The sequence below is a fragment of the Myxine glutinosa genome, chromosome 2 (genome assembly GCF_964187855.1).
Source record: "Myxine glutinosa chromosome 2, kmMyxGlut1.1, whole genome shotgun sequence".
Classification (NCBI taxonomy): Eukaryota; Metazoa; Chordata; class Myxini; order Myxiniformes; family Myxinidae; genus Myxine; species Myxine glutinosa.
Genome location: NC_136262.1, coordinates 137,124,249 through 137,143,391, shown reverse-complemented (window position 1 = coordinate 137,143,391; position 19,143 = coordinate 137,124,249). Strand labels below are relative to the sequence as shown.

The 19,143-nt window shown below is 44.1% G+C and overlaps 1 protein-coding gene across 2 annotated transcripts in view; it reads right to left on the bottom strand.

Moving 5' to 3' along the window:
• The window catches only part of GALK2 (galactokinase 2), a 103,694-nt gene that overhangs the window by 15,298 nt on the left and 69,253 nt on the right, over positions 1 to 19,143 (bottom strand). For both annotated transcript variants that reach the window (XM_068107041.2, XM_068107040.2), the window contains exon 9: positions 15,227 to 15,446. In XM_068107041.2, the coding sequence (XP_067963142.2) occupies positions 15,227 to 15,446 (220 nt within the window). The remainder of the gene's footprint in view (positions 1 to 15,226; positions 15,447 to 19,143) is intronic.

Sequence of the window (19,143 nt, the reverse complement as noted above, 5' to 3'; positions counted from 1 at the left end):
CTGTTTCTATGGATGTTATAATGGACACAAACAAAATGGGAAATCACTCCAAACAGGAAACTTCCTGTTTCTATGGATGTTATAATGGACACAAACAAAATGGAAAATCATTCCAAACAGGAAACTTCCTGTGTCTATGGATGTTATAATGGACACAAACAAAATGGAAAATCACTCCAAACAGGAAACTTCCTGTTTCTATGGATGTTATAATGGACACAAACAAAATGGGAAATCACTCCAAACAGGAAACTTCCTGTTTCTATGGATGTTATAATGGACACAAACAAAATGGGAAATCACTCCAAACAGGAAACTTCCTGTTACTATGGATGTTATAATGGACACAAACAAAATGGGAAATCACTCCAAACAGGAAACTTCCTGTTTCTATGGATGTTATAATGGACACAAACAAAATGGAAAATCACTCCAAACAGGAAACTTCCTGTTTCTATGGATGTTATAATGGACACAAACAAAATGGAAAATCATTCCAAACAGGAAACTTCCTGTGTCTATGGATGTTATAATGGACACAAACAAAATGGAAAATCACTCCAAACAGGAAACTTCCTGTTTCTATGGATGTTATAATGGACACAAACAAAATGGGAAATAACTCCAAACAGGAAACTTCCTGTTTCTATGGATGTTATAATGGACACAAACAAAAGGCACAAACAACTAATGTCGCGTGTTACCCAGGGTGGTGTGTGCATCTTTTCCCCCTTTTTCACGAAGTTTTCACAATCATCTCGTCCCTCCCTCAACCACCACGGCTACAAAGTTGTGGAAAATTTCAAGAAGAATAAAGAAAATGAAGCAAACCATTGCATAACCATTTTATTTAATTTATTATATTAACTGATACATTCCAGGTGTAAGGTACATCCATAGGGAAGCTGTGAGCCCGGTTGTCGAGGTTTTCATTCTCTTATTCTGAGATTTTCTCTTGCGGAGATTGTATGCATCTCTTTCCTGCTGCTTTGCACCACTTGAGAGACGTTCTGATAATATTCTTCAGCACGTGCTTCTTGGAGGAAGTCTGCACCCATTATTCATTCCCCTTTCAGTCCCATCATTGATGACATTCATGGAGGAGATGTTCTTCAAAGAAGCACGACCCACCCGAGGCGTCTCAGGGATGTTTTCAACCTGTTCAACTAGAAAATCATGTTCAACTACGTGTCATGGACTCAGCTCGTCTTTCGGACGTTTAAGTTAATAATTGGGATCATCTTCTCCGCATTCTTCAATTTCACTGGACAAAGCGCTGAAATTCCTTTCTACGTCTTGGCTGGATCTGTCTCTTCTACAAGAGGTCTGATCCGCCTCTCTCGCATCTTCTTCTGTTGCATCTTGTAAAATAGCACTTTCTCTTGGCTTCCATATGTTACAACACGATCAGTCTTCATTGATTTCAACAATTCTCTGTCTTCGGGATTCTTTCTCATACATTCAGCATTCACCGGCATTTACATGAACTTCTGGATTACATCATGTAAACTGTACAGAATTCTGCGTAACCAGTCAGTTCATGTTAAGGACAAGATCCGGAAGGATATGAAACGCGACTTGACGTGTGGCATCAGATGTGGATCATGTACTGAGATCATGTAGCCATCGTGCACCAAGACCTACAGAGGAGAAACTTGGTAAACTCTCAGGGCCTGTATGAACCAACATCGTCCTCCAGCTTATGAAAAGGCTTTGAACTCTGCTGTGTATATGTACTTGAACCTGCATGGTCCCAGATTTGATCATATTCTCAAGCTGCTTCTTCACTTCAACATCATCTCCAAGGTGAGTTCTGAAACTTCAACATCATCTCCAAGGTGAGTTCTGAAACTTCAACATCATCTCCAAGGTGAGTTCTGAAACTTCAACATCATGTCCAAGGTGAGTTCTGAAACTTCAACATCATGTCCAAGGTGAGTTCTTCACTTCAACAACATCTCCAAGGTGAGTTCTGAAACTTCAACATCATCTCCAAGGTGAGTTCTGAAACTTCAACATCATGTCCAAGGTGAGTTCTGAAACTTCAACAACATCTCCAAGGTGAGTTCTGAAACTTCAACATCATCTCCAAGGTGAGTTCTGAAACTTCAACATCATGTCCAAGGTGAGTTCTTCACTTCAACATCATCTCCAAGGTGAGTTCTGAAACTTCAACATCATCTCCAAGGTGAGTTCTGAAGCTTCAACATCATCTCCAATGTGAGTTCTAAAACTTCAACATCATCTCCAAGGTGAGTTCTGAAACTTCAACATCATGTCCAAGGTGAGTTCTGAAACTTCAACATCATCTCCAATGTGAGTTCTGAAACTCAACATCATGTCCAAGGTGAGTTCTGAAACTTCAACATCATCTCCAATGTGAGTTCTGAAACTTCAACATCATCTCCAATGTGAGTTCTGAAACTTCAACATCATCTCCAAGGTGAGTTCTGAAACTTCAACATCATGTCCAAGGTGAGTTCTGAAACTTCAACATCATGTCCAAGGTGAGTTCTGAAACTTCAACATCATCTCCAAGGTGAGTTCTGAAACTTCAACATCATCTCCAATGTGAGTTCTGAAACTTCAACATCATCTCCAAGGTGAGTTCTGAAACTTCAACATCTCCAAGGTGAGTTCTGAAACTTCAACATCATGTCCAAGGTGAGTTCTGAAACTTCAACATCATGTCAAAGGTGAGTTCTGAAACTTCAACATCATCTCCAAGGTGAGTTCTGAAACTTCAACATCATCTCCAAGGTGAGTTCTGAAACTTCAACATCATGTCCAAGGTGAGTTCTGAAACTTCAACATCATCTCCAAGGTGAGTTCTGAAACTTCAACATCTCCAAGGTGAGTTCTGAAATTTCAACATCATCTCCAATGTGAGTTCTGAAATTCAACATCATCTCCAAGGTGAGTTCTGAATTTCAACATCATGTCCAAGTTGAGTTCTGAAACTTCAACATCATCTCCAAGGTGAGTTCTGAAATTCAACATCATGTCCAAGGTGAGTTCTGAAACTTCAACATCATCTCCAAGGTGAGTTATGAAACTTCAACATCATCTCCAAGGTGAGTTCTGAAACTTCAACATCATCTCCAAGGTGAGTTCTGAAACTTCAACATCATCTCCAATGTGAGTTCTGAAATTCAACATCATGTCCAAGGTGAGTTCTGAAATTCAACATCATGTCCAAGGTGAGTTCTGAAACTTCAACATCATCTCCAAGGTGAGTTCTGAAACTTCAACATCATCTCCAAGGTGAGTTCTGAAACTTCAACATCATCTCCAAGGTGAGTTCTGAAACTTCAACATCATGTCCAAGGTGAGTTCTGAAACTTCAACATCATCTCCAATGTGAGTTCTGAAACTTCAACATCATCTCCAATGTGAGTTCTGAAACTTCAACATCATGTCCAAGGTGAGTTCTGAAACTTCAACATCATGTCCAAGGTGAGTTCTGAAACTTCAACATCATCTCCAAGGTGAGTTCTGAAACTTCAACATCATCTCCAATGTGAGTTCTGAAACTTCAACATAATCTCCAAGGTGAGTTCTGAAACTTCAACATCATGTCCAAGGTGAGTTCTGAAACTTCAACATCATGTCAAAGGTGAGTTCTGAAACTTCAACATCATCTCCAAGGTAAGTTCTGAAACTTCAACATCATCTCCAAGGTGAGTTCTGAAACTTCAACATCATGTCCAAGGTGAGTTCTGAAACTTCAACATCATCTCCAAGGTGAGTTCTGAAACTTCAACATCTCCAAGGTGAGTTCTGAAACTTCAACATCATCTCCAATGTGAGTTCTGAAATTCAACATCATCTCCAAGGTGAGTTCTGAAATTCAACATCATGTCCAAGGTGAGTTCTGAAACTTCAACATCATCTCCAAGGTGAGTTATGAAACTTCAACATCATCTCCAAGGTGAGTTCTGAAACTTCAACATCATCTCCAAAGTGAGTTCTGAAACTTCAACATCATCTCCAATGTGAGTTCTGAAATTCAACATCATGTCCAAGGTGAGTTCTGAAATTCAACATCATGTCCAAGGTGAGTTCTGAAATTCAACATCATGTCCAAGGTGAGTTCTGAAACTTCAACATCATCTCCAAGGTGAGTTCTGAAACTTCAACATCATCTCCAAGGTGAGTTCTGAAGCTTCAACATCGTCTCCAAGGTGAGTTCTGAAACTTCAACATCATGTCCAAGGTGAGTTCTGAAACTTCAACATCATGTCCAAGGTGAGTTCTGAAACTTCAACATCATCTCCAAGGTGAGTTCTGAAACTTCAACATCATCTCCAAGGTGAGTTCTGAAACTTCAACATCATATCCAAGGTGAGTTCTGAAACTTCAACATCATCTCCAAGGTGAGTTCTGAAGCTTCAACATCGTCTCCAAGGTGAGTTCTGAAACTTCAACATCATGTCCAAGGTGAGTTCTGAAACTTCAACATCATGTCCAAGGTGAGTTCTGAAACTTCAACATCATCTCCAAGGTGAGTTCTGAAACTTCAACATCATCTCCAAGGTGAGTTCTGAAACTTCAACATCATCTCCAAGGTGAGTTTTGAAACTTCAACATCATCTCCAAGGTGAGTTCTGAAACTTCAACATCATCTCCAAGGTGAGTTCTGAAACTTCAACATCATGTCCAAGGTGAGTTCTGAAACTTCAACATCATCTCCAAGGTGAGTTCTGAAACTTCAACATCTCACTGAAACGGCGGATCTACCGACTAGCGAGTCCAGCTTTTTTCAATTATAAACGTTTACTATTATTAAAGTTACGTTTCATGATCTTAATAATTCAAGAAAACAAACTTTATGTTATGTTCTTAATACAGGAAAATAAGGCTGGTGTTGGCTTAACGGTTTACGTGGCTGGCTTAAGATCTTAGGCTTAGGGTCTTGAGTTTGAGCCTCTGTCGTGCCGTAAAATAACACCAGGTTGCCAAAATCAGCCTGTCATCCTTTTGAGACCCGCAAAATGAGTACCAGCTTACTGGGAACAGGGGGCACTGCATCAGCAGCACAGCCGCACTCCCAGCAATGATGCAACCAGCAGCCACAGGCATATAGAATAGTAATAATAATAAGTCAAGAAAATATACTTTATTTTATGTTCCTAATACAGGAAAATAACTAGTACAGATACATTCAAAGTACACCGCCCCCATGCCAAATAATAAAATATCCTCCAGCGCGGCATTGCCGGGGCGCCTCTGGCCTCTGGCACCCGGCAATACCGGGAGATACCGGCAATACCGGCACCCGGCAGTACCAGCTCATAGAGACTGCATTGGGAGGGAGAAAAAGAAAAAGAACCGCCTTTAGAGACCATCTTCCCCGCAGAGTGGGGGTTGGCCTTTTTTGGGCACCGTGGTCCCCTTTTTGAAGCAATGTTTTATGGCCAGATGCCCTTCCTGCCGTCAACCCTGTTAGTCACCTCTTGTGTATTGGGAGGGAGAGGTGTACAATAATTGATTGATTAATTGCATAATTAAAATCAATAAAAGATTATCATAAAATATTTTCTGAATAATTTGGTTAATATCATAACTAAACCACTACTGCTTCATCCGAAGATGTAACTTTTAGAAATTTAATTAAATAAGTCATTAATGAAAAAATAAAACAATAAATTTATTAATCAATAAATAATTAATCGATTAATTGATTAATCAATAAATCAAAAATACCCTTTACAGCCAAATCACTTTGTCATTGCCCAAATATCAGCTTCCTCGCTCAAAAGGTGCCTGAGATATTGCCCAGATGAGAAAGGAAATGTATAAGTACTTAATTAATCGATAATAAATTAAGTAACGAATCAATTAATTGATTAATCACAAAACAAAAAATACTGTTTTTGACAAAGGACTTGCTCACTATTGTGCCGAAATTTCAGCTTCCTAGCTCAAAGGTTGGCTGAGATATCGCCCGGACAAACAAGAAAACAAACAAACAAACAAGAAAACAAACAAACAAACAAACAACCAGAGTGAAAACTGAGTACTCCCTTTCAGCACGCGTCATTGCTGAGCCCCCTTCGGTGCCCAGCAATGACGTTTTGCAGCGCCTGGAGATGGCATAGGAAAGGTGTGGTGTGCAATACTTTATTTCATTTATAAACTCATTGTTTCTTAATAACTTTTATTCATTAAAAAATGCACAAAACAATCCACAAACGTTAATCAAAGGTACAGTTTTGACCAATTTTAAAGTCGAAGTTCCTAGCCCCATTTTCCCCATTACCCACTAAGTTTGCCAATTTGTGGTTGACGGGGACTTTCAAGAATGTAACCCCCGCGATGACAAGGCCCTCCTGTATATACCTGAACACTGTGCAGGGTATCATGTTCTATGAACTCTCTAGTTAACATGTAAACGATCGTTGGGTTTTCCGACTGCCTGGATAGTCAACTTGGCTCTGTTCTTCAGGGATTTTGACCCTTTTAGTAGAGAACCTCTCGAAACAGCGGGTCCACAACGTGGCCGTGGGTCTCCATCAGTATATCCACAACCTCAGCTGTGTCCATATGATCAACCAACCCGGAAATTCAACCTCACTATTCAAACTTCCTATTTATAGCGTTATCGTTAGATGCTTTTCTTCCTTACTAGAATGTTCAACATGTCATTATATATTTATCATATAGAAATAATAATAAGAGTAAATCATGCACACCTTACCGATTAGATGTACTGTACATTACCCAGCATGCCCATTATGCTTACACCGATTTGAGCTGTTATTCAAATACAAAAACTATCGTTGTAATGGATTTCCCACATACTAGACTGCAACATGCAAGCACATGCATACTTCATATAGCCAATTATAATTGTTACCAATAAAGCCTATCGCCTGCCAGACCAAGCCGATCAATTTAATTACGACTACAACTAATCCGCATGCCCAACTAAGGGGTGTAGCAACCCATCTTAGGGCCTGACCCTTTTGCACTTCGTTACCTTGGGACAGGGGGCGACGGGCGAGGCGAGTTTAGGGCAAGAATTTCGAATTTGTGATCATGGTGTCGGCAATAACTCACCTACTCTTCATGGAGGATACCGTGGGATCTCTAACATTCCCCAAATAATGCCAGCAGACGGGACGCCCAGATTAACAATCATCCGGGGGATGGCGCACACACACTGATGAATCACCAGTGCATGTGGAACACCAGGATGACAGCTTATAGCTGGGCCGAGATCCAAACCCAGGCTAAACTGCTTAGACGTGAGGGTGTGTACAGCGTCTATAGAATGTCTACACCCACTTTGAAAAGTTTCACCTTTTGTTCCCTTATAGTCTGGAATTAAAATGCGTTAAATCAAACTTTTTCCACCTGTATTTACACATCGTAACCCACAACCTCCAAGTGAAAAACAAATTCTACAAATTGCAGAAAATTAATTAAAAATACAAAACTAGGATATCTTGGTTGGATAGGTGTCCACACCCCTCCAACCACTTATAATATCAATTGTAAATTAGCTCAGGTGTAACCAATCACCTTCAAAATCACACATCAAGTTAATTGGCCTCAACCTGTGTTAAATTGTAGTGATTCTGATTATTTCAGAATAAAATCAGCTGTTCCTGTAGGTTTCCTCTGCTGCGTTGTGCATTTCATAGCAAAGACTCAACCATGAGCACCAAGGAGCTTTCAAAAGATCTTCGGGATAAAGTTGTGGAAAGGGACAGATCAGGGGATGGGTATAAAAATATTTCAAAGGCCTTGAATATCCCTTGGAGCACAGTCAACACAATCATTAAGAAGTGGAAGGCGTATGCCGTATGGTACCACCAAGACCCTGCCGAGATCAGGCCGTCCCCCAAACTGGATGACCAAGCAAGGAGGAGACTGATCAGTGAGGCCACCAAGCGGCCAATGGCAACTTTGAAAGAGCTACAGGCCTTTATGGCAAAGACTGGTCACTGTGTACATGTGACAACAATATTCCAAGCACTCCAGAAGTCTGGCATGTACGGTAGGGTGGCAAGAAGGAAGCCATTACTCAAAAAAGCCCACCTTGAATCCCGTTTGAGGTATGCAAAAAACCACCCCAGAAATTCTGAAGCCATGTGGGAAAAAGTTTTGTGGTCTGACGGAACCAAGATGGAACTTTTTGGCCTAAATGCAAAACATTACGTTTAGCACAAACACAACACAGCACATCACCCAAAGAACACCATCCCTACTGTGAAGCATGATGGTGGCAGCATCATGTTATGAGGATGTTTCTAATCAGCAGGGAGTGGACACTTGTCAGGATAGAAGGGAAAATGGATGCTGCCCTCTGCAAGAAATCTGAAATTTGGATGGAAGTTCACCTTTCAGCATGACAACGACCTGGAGCACACAACCAAAGCTACACTGGAGTGGCTAAGGAACAAAAAGATAAACGTCCTTGAGTGGCCCAGTCAGAGCACCGACCTAAATCCAATCGGAAATCTGTGACATAACTTGAAGATTGCTGTCCATCAACGCTCCCCACGCAACTTGACTGGGATTGAACAGTTTTCTACAGAAGAAGAAGAATAATAATAATAATGCATTTATTTTATATAGCGCTTTTCAGGGAGCCCAAAGACGCTTTGACAGTGCAAAACATAATGCATAGCAAAACATAAAAACAATTGCAAAAAAAGAAGAATCAATAGGGAAATATTCAAAGCACAAAGGAGGGAGAAGGAGAGGAGATAGTCAGGGGTTAGATGCTGTGGGGTAAATGTTGAATGCAGTGTTGAACAGGTGGGTCTTGAGTGATGTTTTGAATGTGGTGAGTGAGGAGGAGTCTCTGATGGTGTGAGGTAGTGAATTCCAGAGGGTGGGAGCAGCGATGGAGAAGGCCCTGTCCCCCCAGGATCTAAATTTGGTCTGGATGGGGGGGGGGGGGGGGGGGTCAGGAGGTTGGTACCAGCAGAGCAGAGGTTGCGGGTGGGAGTGTGTCTGGAGAGGAGGTCAGCCAGGTAGGATGGGGCGAGGTTATGGAGGGCTTTGTAGGTCAAGAGGAGGATTTTGTACTGGATTCTCTGGGAGATGGGGAGCCAGTGAAGCTTGTAAAGGATGGGGGTGATGTGGTCACGGGTCCGGGAATGGGTGAGTAGACGGGCAGAGGAGTTCTGAATGTATTGGAGTTTATTGGTGATTGTTGAGGGTGAACCATAAAGGAGGCTATTGCAGTAGTCCAGACGGGAAGTGATGAAGGCGTGGATGAGGGTTTCTGCAGCCACGGAGGAGAGGGATGGACGGAGACGGGCGATGTTTTTCAGGTGAAAGAAGGTTGTCTTTGTGATCTGTTTAGTGTATTTGTCGAAGGAGAGGGTTTGGTCAAAGATGATGCCAAGATTCCGGATGTGAGGGGAGGTGGATACTGGGATACCATCGATGTTGAGGGCAAAGTTAAGGGTGGATTTTATGAGCGTTTTTGGGCCAATGATGATTATTTCAGATTTATCACAGTTAAGTTTGAGGAAGTTGATTTGAAGCCAGGATTTTATTTCAGTGATACAGTTTGTCAGGATAGAGTGGGTGGCGGTGGAGATGGACTTGGTGGAGATGAAAAGCTGGATGTCATCGGCGAAGCAGTGGAATTGGAGACCATGACGGCGGATTAAGTGACCGAGGGGGGACAGGTAAAGGATGAAGAGGAGGGGGCCAAGAACTGAACCTTGGGGGACACCTTGGGGGAGGGGAGCAGTGGGGGATTTGTAGTTATTGATGGAGATGAACTGGCGGCTGTCAGAGAGGTATGATTTAATCCAAGAGAGGGCAGTGCCGGTAATGTTAAAGGTGGTTTCAAGTCGGGTGAGGAGGATGGTGTGATCGATGGTGTCAAAGGCGGCGCTGAGGTCGAGGAGGATGAGAATGTTGAGGTTGCCAGCGTCAGAGGAGAGGAGAAGGTCGTTGGTGATTTTGAGGAGAGCAGTTTCAGTACCGTGGTTGGAGCGGAATCCGGATTGGAATGTTTCATACAGGTTATTGGCAGAGAGGTGATGTTTGAGTTGAGTGGCTACAGCGCGTTCCAAAACTTTTGACAGAAAGGGTAGGTTGGAGATGGGTCTGAAGTTATTTAGGGTGTCAGGGTTTAGTCCATGTTTTTTCAGAATTGGGGTAACAGCAGCAATTTTGAGGGACGGTGGGACGATGCCTGTAGACAGGGAGGAGTTTATTGTTGCAATGATAAGTGGATAGAGAGCAGGAAGGGAGGCCTTGACAAAGCTGGAGGGGATGGGGTCAAGAGTGCAGGTGGCAGTTTTCATTCCTATGAGGAGTTCAGAGGTCAGTTGGGGAGACTGGGGAGAATTGAGACAGGGGATGGCAGGATAAGGGGGGGCAGGTGGTTTGAGGGGGAGCGGGTGCGGTGGTGGTCAAGCTGTTGTAGATGTTTTCAATTTTGCGTTGGAAGAATGAAAGGAAGGAGATGCAGTTGTCTATTGTGAATGACTGGGTGGTGGTATTCAGGGGGCTGAGGAGTTTGTTTATTGTAGAGAAGAGTGCTTTTGGGTTTCCGGAGCCAGAGTGGATAATTTGAGAGTAGTAGGCGGAGCGGGCGCGGGAGAGGGCATCTTTATAGTGTTGTAGGTGGTCCTTGTAGGCCTGGGAGTGAACTGTGAGACCTCTTTTATTGCGGAGTCTTTCAAGTTGGCGAGCACGAGTTTTCATCAGGCGGAGTTCAGGGGTAAACCAGGGAGCAGAATGGGTGAAAGAAACTGTTTTGGTTTTTATAGGTGCAAGTTGGTCAAGGCAGGAGGAGAGAGTGTGGTTGTAGTAGTCAGTGAGTCAGAAGGGGTGTGGAGGTCAACGAAGGGAGAAGTGGACATTTTTTCAGAGAGGGTGGATGAGAATGAGGTCGGTGAAAGAGCGTTTAGCTTACGGAAGTTGATAGTGCGATAATGCCTTGGTGCTGGGGTGGGGATGTTGATGGTCAGAGTGATGGCTAGGTGGTCAGAGAGAGTGAGGTCGGAGCCAGAGAGATGGTGCAAAATTAGTCCAGTAGAGCAGACAAGGTCCAAAATGTGACCACGGTTATGGGTAGGAAAGTTGACATGTTGAGTGAGGTTAAAGCAGGTGAGTAAATCAGTGAAGTCAGTGGTTATCGTGGAGTCAGTGGAGTCCATGTGGATATTGAAATCACCAAGGAGGAGGATTGAGGGGAAGAGGGAACATAGCTGGGTCAGAAAGTAGGAGAAGTCAGACAGGAATGATGGGTGTGGTTTGGGAGGGCGGTAGACAACAGCCATGACTGACTGTGTGTGACCAGAGAGTTTAAAAGCCAGGTGTTCAAATGATGGAGCAGACGCGATGGAGATGAGGCTGGTCCTGATGTCTTGTCGGTGAATAACGGCAATTCCACCACCTCGGCCCTCCGAGCGTGGTTTATTGATGTAAGAATATCCATTTGGTGTGGTAAGGTTGAGTGCGAAGTAGTCCAGAGGTTGTTGCCAGGTCTCAGTGAGACAGAGAAAGTCCAGTTTATTTTCCAGGATGTAGTCATTCAGGATGAGGCATTTGTTGTTGAGGGATCGGGTATTGAACAGGGTGAGCTTGATGTTGTTTTGTACGGCGGGTATGAATTCAGGTGATTTGGCCAGGGTTCGCAGACAGGAGGTGCGATTGTGTGCGTTGTTGTGACCAGGTGCGTTGGGACGATGAGTGGGAGTGCGCTGAGCCGACCAGAGGACGGGGATCGAGTGACCTGATTGTAAATAAACAAACTTACGACTGGAGCCACGGTGAATGTACCTGGGTCGACGCAGGAGTCCATTTGATTTGATTGCAGAGATGCATGATGGGGTGGAGCGGGTATTAAGCAGGAGAAGCCTTGCGGCGGAGTACCGCAGAGCCATGCCAGCAGGAGCGAAGGGACGAGCACGAGGCCAAGGTTGAGGAGGCGAAACAATCGTCACAACCCACAGGAGTGGGCCCGAGGAAACAGCGAAGGAGCCGAGCAGGTGAAGCCAGGAGCAGAGCCGGGACCATGCAGAGGGCAGACAGGAGCGAAGAGACGAGCACGAGGCCAAGGTTGAGGAGGCAAAGCGGCAAATGCAGCGGCAAACGACCGCCGCCGCTATTCAAGATCACGGCGGCAAACCGCCATCACCGCCGCTGCAAACAATGGGCACAACCCACGAGAGCGGGCCAGAGGAAACAGCGAAGGAGCCGAGCAGGTGAAGCCAGGAGCAGCAGAGCAGAGCCGGGACCATGCAGAGGGCAGACTCAATGGCCAAAAATCCGCCACGACCACCAGAAAAGCAAGATACGGACAATGGTCCAGTCAGAGAAGCGGCGAGCAAGTGACGCCAGCGTCCTCTCACGACCGGACCGGAAGCAAATTTGGGCAATTATAGCCCAATCAAGGTGTTCAAGGTTGGTAGAGACCTATCCAAACAGATTCACAGGTGTAACTGCTGTCAAGGGTGCTTCCACCAGGTGGGTGGACACTTATCCAACCAAGATATTGTACACCGCTCCTTTCCTATGCCATCTACAGGCACTGCATAACGTCATTGCCGGGCACCGAAAGGGGCTCGGCAGTGACGCACGCTGAAAGGGAGTACTCAGTTTTCACTCTGGTTGTTTTCTTGTTTGTTGTACACTGCAACTTTCCTATGCCATCTCCAGGCGCTGCATATCGTCATTGCCGGGCACCGAAGGGGGCTCGGCAATGACGCACGCTGAAAGGGAGTACTCAGTTTTCACTCTGGTTGTTTTCTTGTTTGTTGTACACTGCAACTTTCCTATGCCATCTCCAGGCGATGCATATCGTCATTGCCGGGCACCGAAGGGGGCTCGGCAATGACGCACGCTGAAAGCGAGTACTCAGTTTTCACTCTGGTTGTTTGTTTGTTTGTTTTCTTGGTTGTTTTCTTGTTTGTTTGTTTATCTGGGCGATATCTCAGCCATCCTTTGAGCTAGGAAGCTGAAATTTCGGCACAATAGTGAGCAAGTCCTTTGTCAAAAACAGTATTTTTTGTTTTTTGATTAATCAATTAATTGAGGAGTTATTTAATTATTAGCGATTAATTAAGTACTTATTTAATTAATCCAATTTCCTTTCTCTTCTGACCAACTCGGGCACCTTTTGAGTTAGGAAGCTGATATTTGGACATGCCAATGACTAGGTGATTTGGCTGCAAAGGCTATTTTTGATTTATTAATTAATCAATTAATCAATTAATCGATTAATTATTTAATTATTTGATTAATGACTAAAATTTTTTTTTTAAGTTACAGATTCTGATGAAATGGTGGTGGTTTATGTGTTCTGTGACCGAATTGATTAATAATTTAATTTTTTTAATGATTATTATTTATTTATTTAAATTATTAATCATTTCTTTATTTTCATTATTAATCATTTATTTCTTTTCTTTCTCATTTGGCCAATATCTCAGGCACCTTTTGAGCTCGGAAGCTAATTTTGGACATGACAGTGACAAAGTGATGTGGCTATCAAGGATATTTTTGATTTATTGATTAATCAATTAATTATTTAATTTTATATTAATGACTTATTTAATTAAATTTCTAAAAGATACATCTTCGGATGAAGCACGAGTGGTTTCGTTATGCTATTAGCCAATTGATTAAGAAAATATTTTGTGATAGTCTTTTATTGATTTTAATTATACAATTAATCAATCAATTAGTGTACACCTTTCCCTCCCAATGCAGTCTCTATGAGCTGCACTGCGGTATTGCCGGGCGCCGAGGGCGCCCCGGCAATGCCGCGCTGGAGGATATTTCATTATTTGGCACAGGGGCGGTGTTCTTTGAATGTATCTGCACTTGTTATAGTTTTGTATTATTAATTAATTTTCTGCAATTTGTTGAATTTGTTTTTCACTTGGAAGTTGTGGGTTACGATGTGTAAATAAAGGTGGAAAAAGTCAGATTTAATTCCAGGTTATAAGGTAACAAAAGGTGAAAATTTTGATAGGGGGGTGTAGACTTTCTATAGGCACTGTATCTTTCGGCCATCCTGTCATTAATTTAATAGAGATAAATAAATAAAATTTGAAGAAAAAAAACAGTAAAAGTTTACGGTAGTTATGAACATGTGAAAAGGTATGAGAAATTCAATGTTCAGTTACAAAGAACTTTTGTGATTCCTTATCATCCGCCAGCATGATTTGTCGAAGCATGAAATGACTTTGGAACGTCTGCAGTACTCCGTGTACCTGAGGGTAATATTGCATACTCCGTGTACCTGAGGGTCATACAGCGTACTCCGTGTACCTGAGGGTCATACTGCGTATTCCATGTACCTGAGGGTAATACTGCTTACTCCGTGTACCTGAGGGTAGTGCTTTTGTTACGCATTTATTTACAGCCTTAATGAGCAAATTTTGAACCTATAAAAATGTCAAGAGTAATTGTGGTTTGAGGTAAAACAGCAATTTCAAGCAGATTTGGTTATCACCAAATTATACCCCAGTGCCCCCCGTGCCCCCATATCCACATCTACATCAACACAACCCTAAGCACCGGGAAGTCGGTTCATGGTCCTGCGAGGAAGATACTGTATATCAAGTTGGACAGTCTTTGTTGAGTAGCCTTTTTCGACTTCAACCAGATGTGCGAGAGGTGCAAGGTGGAATTCAAGGTGGACAGCAATGATTAAGATATTGTTCATGGAGATCTGGAATATTCAGTCGCCGATTTGGGAAGGACAAAGAGATATCGGATGATGACCAAAAATAAAAGGAAACCCTCATTAGAAGTGAAGGTGAAACAAAGCTCAAATCTGCTTATACTAAAAGTCATGTGACGTGTGCATTAGATAATTGCTTTTCAGACAACTGCAATAAGAACACGACCTAAAGAGGTTATAATAATCGCCATTTTGTAATTGTGCTTGCCTTATAAAAAGTTAACGTCAAAACTCATGACACGAGTACAATTCCTTCCCATTTTAACAACCTGTAAGAGCGAATCAGCCATTTCGAGAATACCTGGTTATTAGAACAAGGATAACCGTTCATTTGGAGAAGGATCAAACTTGGGACACAACGTTATCTGTGCGTTTTCGCTTTGTTTTCACAGGATTACCTTCCAAAGGTTACCAATCAAAGTGACCATTATTTTTGTCCAAGTCGGAGGGTAAACGTCACAAAGTGTAATGAATGACTAAAAGGTTATCTATCCTATGCTGGGTGGAACAAAAACAGATCCTTCCATTCTGCTCTCACCCCTCATCACTTACAGGCAAATGTTCACAAGGTCGTCGAGCTCGTCGCAGCTGCACTCGTACAGGTCGCGGCAGCTGCTGTGGCTGGCATTCATGAGCTCGCCCACGGACCGCAGAAAAGCGGCGTCCGTGCCCCCTTGCCCGGGCGCACCGTGGCACGCGAGGCGGAACTCGGACACCCTGTCTGCCTCGCCGAACACGTGCTTCGCTCGCTGGTAAAGCTTGAAACTTTGCACTGCAACAACAAAAGGGCTGCCATTAAAGGGCAGAGCACACTGTGTTTGACAAGGTGTTGCACGTGGATAAAACCACATTGAACCCCCTTTAGAGGCCATTTCCCCCCCGCAGAGCTGGGGGTGGCCTTTTGGGCACCGTGGTTCGCTTTTTGAAGCAATGTTTTATGGCCGGATGCCCACAGGGGATTACCCAGTGAACTGCTCCTCAATTTGCGGACCTCGGAAGGATGACAGGCTGAGTGAACCCCCCTGGCGTTAATTCAGCGATCGACCGGGATTCGAACCCAGGATCCTAGGATCCCAAGCCGCACCCGACCGGGATTCGAACCCAGGATCCTAGGATCCCAAGCCGCACCCGACCGGGATTCGAACCCAGGATCCTCGGATCCCAAGCTGGCACCCGACCGGGATTTGAACCCAGGATCCTCGGATCCCAAGCCGCACCCGACCGGGATTCGAACCCAGGATCCTCGGATCCCAAGCCGCACCCGACCGGGATTTGAACCCAGGATCCTCGGATCCCAAGCCGCACCCGACCGGGATTCGAACCCAGGATACTCAGATCCCAAGCTGGCACCCGACTGGGATTCGAACCCAGGATCCTCGGATCCCAAGCTGGCATCCGACCGGGATTCGAACCCAGGATCCTCGGATCCCAAGCTGGCACCCGACCGGGATTCGAACCCAGGATCCTCGGATCCCAAGCTGGCACCCGACCGGGATTCGAACCCAGGATCCTAGGATCCCAAGCCGCACCCTAATCGCTAAGCCAACACCAGGCCGGATAAAACCACATTGTTAGTTGCAAATTATCGGACAGTTCTTAGGTTCGCGTGCCCAACATTATTCACACGTGGCACTGAAAAGTGCAGCACACATGCAGTTGGTAGCCAAGCAATGGATGCTTAGCACTTGCTGAATCATAATAACAACATGGCTCATAAAATCCCAGTGCAAATGAAATAAACCATCTCATGGTTTAATAGAGTTAAAAAAAAAAAAAATCCTCCACAAGCTGCAACTTACAAGTTAGAAGTCATTCGGGCGTGCACTTCCCCGTTTGCAATCTGGACTCTGCAGCCATCACAGACATCTTTTTCCTCAAACAGAGGAGAGGCTTATGGAAGAGGAAAATGACAAAGGATAAAAAGGCTACAAACAGCACAAAAGGGAAGTCAGAGAACATACAATCATTCAAGTAGGATATCAGAGGAAGAAGAGGAGGGTACAAGGGGTAGAGTTGGTGAAAGTAAAAAAAAACAAAAAAAACAACATTGTGGGGAGGAAGAGATGACTGTGAGCTGCAACCTGGAAGTAGTGGAGGTGAGAGCATTCCTGAACTTTGTGGAGAGATGGATCCACAGATGGGAGAAAAGAGAGACAAAGACATGAGCACGTGGGCAGAAAGCCTGCGCTTTGGAAGTTTAACAAGAGGACGATGCTGGAAAAATGCCTTTGACTGGGAAGGGTTTGCGATTGGTGGAAGAGCAGCCAATAATAGATAAAAAAAAGCAATAAACATGTCTACACTGTGACAGCACAAGACGTAATGCTTCGGTTTAGCTCGAAATCACAACACAAGATCTCACCCTGAAACAACAACTAAATCCCAACCTGGAACTTACAGAAAAAAGAGAAATGAAAGCTCAAAACTTTTCACCTAACTGTCATGGCCGCTAGGCTTGTTTTAATGACATGGCTGGTTTGGTGACACAAATCGCCAGCAAACTTGAAAATAAAAGGGTGAACGCCATCTTGAATACGGTATAAGGTGCAACTTCACACAAATGTGCCGCCTCAACCACTACTCTCATTAGCGTCACATTTTTGTAATACTCTGCCATTCCCAAGGATATAATGCTTGAGCAACAACGTTGCCGTGTAGCTACATAGTACAGGTAAGTACCTTCAGCTACATTGGCACATCACGGTTATATCAAACTACCCAATAATTTATTTTTTCCCCTTCAAACTGATCATTCCATGGTGCGTAACCACTGGCAACCGGTACAATAACATGGCTGGCTATTCTAGCCTTTGGACAAGGGTTATCAAAAACATCCATTTTCTTTACACATTCAAATACGATGAACATTACACACAAGGAAAACCACACTACAGAAATCACATACACACACATACGTGCACACACTCATATATATATATATATATATATATATATATATATATATATATATATATATATATATATATATATATATATATTGTCGTGTCAGCCCCTGCGGTTAACACCGCCAGGTGGCAAATGGCCGAAAGTCATTAATTTCTGAGGCGCGTAGCTGAAACTGGCGGTTGGTCTGTCATGCGTGGGGGATGGAACCAAAGTGCTTACCTGCATCAAGCACACGGGTTAATTCCCGAAACCAACAACAAAGAAACACGACACAACAAATACAAAATGCCACAATAATGATTTATTGAGAGTAATGCACGGAATAAAAACGAATGCTGGGGTAAACCTATAATTCTAATCGAAGTACCTCCACATGCAGACTCAAAAACAGATGAGGGGAAAGGTAAAATAAAAGAAAATCCCCCCTTTATGCCGGCACTCGGCTTTGGTCTCGACAAGGACTTGTTCGGAGCTTGGTGGTCGTAAGAAGTCGGAGCCACCACACGGGAAGCGCACAAGATAGCGCGGAGTCCCTCTCTCCACTGTGCCACGAACGTGAGGTAATTGGTGCGGGTGGTCCTCTTTCGCTCTCCACGCCGTCCGAAGCGCCAAGAGCCCCACAAACCGCCGCCAACACCTCCTCACAATCGTAATTGCCAACAACACTCTCTCTCCGCAGCAGATCAACACACACCAAATGGCGCCGCCTTCCAACAAAATGCGAGCTTCTTGTTCAGCCAGCACAAAACCAAGAGAGAGACTCAGTGATTCTTCATCCTCTCCTGTTCGAACCTTCCCTGTGACGTCACCCTGACCAATCGCCGAGTTCCACTGCATCGCCCCAATGGTCGGGCTCGACCAATGACGAACTTCAAGGTGTGCCCTTTTTCCTGACTCGGTTGTTTGGTGGGGTTAATTGTCTATCGAGAACGTTCGGCTTCTGTCGGCGAGGATGTCAGTTATGGTTGGGTTAATGGAAGGTTGTTGTTATAGTTGTTGTTTAATAACGTAGGAAAAGGTCACATGGGGCAATAACATACTGGGAGAAACTAACCTTAGACCCTACCTGGTTAACACAACACCACCCCCCATGTGCGGTGACATGTAAACAACCTTAAGCTCACAGTTTTCCCTACTTAAATACATCGAGATGTCTCTTACGTGTCCACGGTCCATGGTATACCGATACAATATTACCTGTACTATGGCATTTCACCCTCTACCCCACAAACGTAACACAGCGCCCCCCCCCGCCCCCCCCCCACCACCCCCGGAACCGTAGCTCCTGCAAGGTTCAATGCAGCGTTACCCATTTAATGAAGCTCCCGACGAACAGTTGTTGTGCTGACGTTGCTTCCAGAGACAGTTTGGAACTCGGTAGCGAGTCTTGCAACTGAGGACAGACGATTTTTACGCGCTATGTGCTTCAGCACTCGGTGGTCCCGTTCTGTGAGCTTGTGTGGCCTACCACTTCACGGCTGAGCTGTTGTTGCTCCTAGACGTTTCCACTTCACAATAACAACACTTACAGTTGACTGGGGCAGCTCCAGTTGCAGGGCAGA